The 5,000-nt window shown below is 37.2% G+C and overlaps 1 protein-coding gene across 2 annotated transcripts in view; it reads left to right on the forward strand.

Annotated features, from left to right (window-relative positions):
• Positions 1-5,000, forward strand: part of LOC111584712 (anoctamin-1-like) — an 83,613-nt gene that overhangs the window by 14,621 nt on the left and 63,992 nt on the right. For both annotated transcript variants that reach the window (XM_055007462.1, XM_055007465.1), the window contains exon 3: positions 2,043-2,141. In XM_055007462.1, coding sequence (XP_054863437.1) covers positions 2,043-2,141 — 99 coding nt within the window. The remainder of the gene's footprint in view (positions 1-2,042; positions 2,142-5,000) is intronic.

Raw genomic sequence — 5,000 nt, forward strand, 5'->3', positions numbered from 1 at the left:
CTCCTTAATGTCTTCAACGATTTAAGTGGCAGCCAATTTCTATGAAACTATTTGCAGGGCTGCAGTTTTAGACATATCTGTGTATCAGTCGTGTAAAAGTGTAAACTGATATTCCGTCTATGTATGAAATATCGTAATGCCAGGATAAAAATAGAAAATAACCCTAGTCACAGCAGTGACTTGAAATGGCTGACCTTGAAACTTGACACAACCTATATGTGACCAACAAATTTGTAATGTTTTTGTGATCAGTGGTAGATCAAACGAGATTTAGTCAAATGTAGAGCTGTAGACAGACTAAACAGATTATTAATAGAAGGACGACTGAATCACAAGGTGGAGTCAAGGTTCAATAATGGCCCATGAGATCCTCTCATCCTCTTAAAATCAGTATACAGATTCAATAAAATTGAATTAAGTTAAAATTCAATTCACTTCATTTTAATTAAATTATTTCTAATTTAAATAAATTGAATTCAATTTACTTTAGTTTGGTTTTATGTGTGGAGCGTCAATTAAGAACATACATTATCTATAATGAGGTGAAAACCCTACAGTATTTTATTATAGAGACAGGTCCAATACATCCACACAATTCCCTTTGAGCAACAATTTGACAAAATAGAGTGACAGATTGTGAGGTCAGGTTTCATGAAAACGAATGCAGATGGTGATGCAAGCACAAATCTAAATACCAGGCACATTCCCATCTGCATGAGACCAGCAATTTTGCAATTTTAGTGGTCACGGGTGTTGGCACAAACCAGATGTAAGTCGGTACAACATGGATAACAGACCGGGACATATTTTCTACAGTGACCAGCCACATGAACTCCTCTCATGCCCTGTAAAACAAAATAGATAGAAACAGATACAACAGATTCCAAAATATAAGTTCATAAAACCCCAAATATACTGTAGTATATATCACCAAATGGTCAATGTGACACTAGAAAGGTGAGGTGATTAATAACTACACTATCATTAGTCTCACTGCTGAGAAATACTATTTTATTAACAGTGGTATGACAATATGCAAACAAATGAAACACGGCTTCTTCAGGTAATTGTTAACTGAATGATGCAGAGTAGCACAATGTGAACAATGTGATATGACATAGACCTCATATTTACAAAGACATATGGTTTTGTTTAACTTAAATAAAATAAAAAGACTCAAATTAAAATTTTGGTTTAAATAATGAAAACCATTTACTTTATGACTTTAATCAAAAACCACTGAAGTTTTAATTCTACTGTGTTTCACATAATAAATGGTACCATCATATTGTAAAATATGAAATAAAAGTGTTTTATCCTGTGTTCCATTGCCTCCTTCCACCTTTTTAGCATTGCTATATTATTTAACGGAGCAATGTGCCTCAATAATCCAATGTCCCTCTCATTCAAAGCAAACCACTGCCTTCTAACTGATCAGTCTAATGTATATGGAGGTGTGTATGGTTATTTTGTTATCTGCATGCTATCCAAGTGGTTACATAAAAAAAAAAAACTAAAAGGAAGACTTTCTGTTCTGGCGCTACACTTTGGTGTCATACTACTCAAATGAGAGACTGTTAATTAATCACTATATCTGTCTTGATGTCTTCAAATGGCTGCATCTATCTACTGTACTCAATACAGAGTAAATCCCTTTTAGATGGCGGATACTCCAATAGTCTCTTACTATGTTTGGATAAATGCAGACTCGTGCACCAGTGGTTTGCTTTTACCACATGATAGGTTAATTTTGATTTGAGGAATGTCATGCTGGAATGCAAAGCCATTGCATGCAACTGATCACTAATCAAATCACATGGAAATGAAACCAGGCTGCTATAGCTGGGTGATGAGATGCTGCAATGTACAACATGTGGTAGATTAGACTTCTGATTATTAACCAACCCCCCATTCCCAAAACACACACACACACATGTGCATGCACACACACGCAGACACACACCTTATCTCACCTGGTATGAAGACATTTAAGATGCAAAGCTGAATTCATTTTTATGCTTTTTATGTTGTATGTCTCTTAGACCAAGATTCCAGGTGTGGGCTTTGTGAAGATTCATGCTCCCTGGAACGTTCTCTGTCGAGAGGCTGAATTCATGAAGTTAAAGATGCCCACCAAGAAGGTAAATTTTATATTTATATTTTTGTTGCTTTATTATTAGAATAAGTGCATAAAACAAATCTGAATTCAAATTGGAGATGTAAATGGAGTAAATAACATCTTGTCTTTCATATAATAAATTAATTTGGGAGCTCAATGATGAAAAATCGAATTCAGTGCTGTTTATTAATACTCCACTTGTCATACTGTAATATTGAAGTATTACAGCATGTCAGCCTTTTTTAGGACCATGACAGGCATTATTAAAACAGAACAGTACTGCAATGGAACCTGTTTCAGCTGGAAGTGTTTCACATCATGTTTTGTCATTTACAGTTCCATAGAACATTTTTGTTTTCACTTTGTTGTCATACCTTTTTAAAATCAACATGACACCAGAGAAGGTAGTTTCTACTTTGACTATTTCCCACTCTATGAAATGCACTAAAAGATGGAAATGTCAAAAATGTCAATAAGCAACACTGCATAGAGCTGGGGAACCAGCTTTCATGTCAAATCATTAAAATTCTGAATGATTGTTTAAAGCTTTCCAGACATTTATATACAATGCTGTGAAAAACTATTTGTCAATGTTATCTATTTTTGCACATTTGTCACACTTAAATGTTCCAGATCATCAAACTAATATTTACATTTATTTGATATTAGACAGAGCTAAGCGACAAGACAAAAAATGCAGTTAATAAATGATGATATATTTAAAATTTATTGAAAACCTCTATCACCCCTGTGAAAAAGTAATTGCCCCCCTAAACCTAACAACTGTTTGGTCCCTTGGCAGAAACAACTGCAGTTAAATGTTTGCTACAGCTTGTCATCTGTCTTTTACATCACCATGGAGGAATTTTGGCCCACTCTTCTCTGCAGAATAGTTTTAATTCAGCCATATTAGATGGATTTCGATCATGAACTGCCCTTTTAAAGTCTTGCCACAGTATCTGAAGTAGACTGAAGTCCAGACGTTGACTTGGTCACTCCAAAATCTTTACTTTGTTCTTCTTGAGCCACTCATAAGTGGACTTGCTTGAGCACTTTGGGTCATTGTTATGCTGCAGAACCAATTTGTGTTGAGCTTTAAGTCATGAACTGATGGTGGATATTCTCCAGGAGGATTTTGTGATAGAAAGCAGAGTTCATGGCTCCATCAATAATGACAAGTCGTCCAGGTCTTGTGGAAGCGAAGCTGCCCCAAAGTATCACACTACCACCACCATGTTTCACTGTTGGTAGCATGTTCTTCTTGTGGAATGCAGTATTAGCTTTACTCCAGATGTAACAGATCCATGTCTTCCATAAAGTTCCACCTTTGACTCGTCAGTCCACAGGATGTTATCCCAAAAGTCTTGGGGCTCATCTAGATATATTTTTTTGCAAATGTTCTTTTTGGTCAGAAGTAGTTTGAACCTTGCAACTCTCCCATGATGCTTTTTCCACCCAGTCTTTTCCTTATTGTGGAATCATGTAGATGCATCTTAACTGAGTGAAGTCTGCAGCTCTTTTGATGTTCATCAGTTTTGTGACTCCAGGATGAGATGTTGATGCGCTCTTGGAGAAATGTAGACCAGCTTCTCCTGGGAAGGTTCACCACTGTTCCATGTTTTCTCCATTTGTGGATAATGCCTCTCACTGTGGTTCTCTGGAGTCCCAGGGACTTAGCAATGGTTTTGTAACCCTTTCCGGACTTTGTTTCGTATCTGTTCTTGAATCTCTTTAGAACGTAGATTCAACAACCCTGGCAGTAATTGTATTGGGTGTGGCTGGTGAAACTGAACCTGATTGCCAAATGAATTTGGTAATTTCACTGGTAACTAAGGGAACAATAACTTTCTCACACAGGGCAAGGTGGGCTGGACAGCATTTTCCCTTCAATAAATTAAATCATTTGGAACCAGCATTTTGGGAAACCTAAATTAACAAAGGACTGAATATTATAAATAAACAGGGATTACTCTGATAATAATAACTATCATAATATTAGTCAGGCTAACTGGATTACTAACTGGGCAGCAATGCGTCTGTTGGCAGTGTGCAGCTGAATGCAGTGTGATCGGCCCTGGGAGGACAGGCAGGAGACAAGGCAGGGGACCGGCTGGAGAACAGAGGCCGAGCATCAAAGATTAGATTTAAGTGTTCAACAGGAGGTAGAATATACAGACTGGCCTGAACTGACCAAGTAGTGAGAGGGCGAGCAGGAGCGAAAGAGAGAGAGAAGCGGGAGAGGGAGGAGAGAAGGAAAGGAAGGGAGGGAAAGAGGAGGAGAGGTGGAAAAGAAGGAGGGCGAGAAGGCGAGGCAGAGGCTTAAGGCTGAGTTATGCTTTCTGCACGATCTGAGGCTGGGGCAGTGGGGTCCTGACATCCAGTCAGTGTATGTACTTAGGTACTTAAACCTGTAAGACCTACTGTTGCAAAAATACAACATCAGTTTTATTTTTTCAGTTATTATGCTTATTTTTATATATATATATATATATATATATATATATATATATATATATATATATATATATACCGTCTTTTTACACTTGGTATAGTTAAGGATCCACAGTATTTATACTTTGTTAACCTGATTCCTCCCCTAATGGAATCCAAAGGTTTTGTTTGAGACAATTAATAACATTGTCAGTTCCACACCTCCTCATGTTCCTACCTTTTTAAACATGGACTAAAAACTTCCTCTCATTTTTTGTGGAGAAGATTAGAGAAATTAGGTCCTATGTCATCCCCTCATCCACTCCCATTTCAGTCGGTCCATATCAGACTTCAGTTCTTTACTATTTTTCACCAATTACACTGCAAACTTTCATTGATCTTGTGGGTTTTATGAAGCCCTCTTCAAGCCCTGATGATGTTTTGGTGACAG

This window comes from Amphiprion ocellaris, chromosome 3 (assembly GCF_022539595.1).
Source record: "Amphiprion ocellaris isolate individual 3 ecotype Okinawa chromosome 3, ASM2253959v1, whole genome shotgun sequence".
Lineage (NCBI taxonomy): Eukaryota > Metazoa > Chordata > Actinopteri > Pomacentridae > Amphiprion > Amphiprion ocellaris.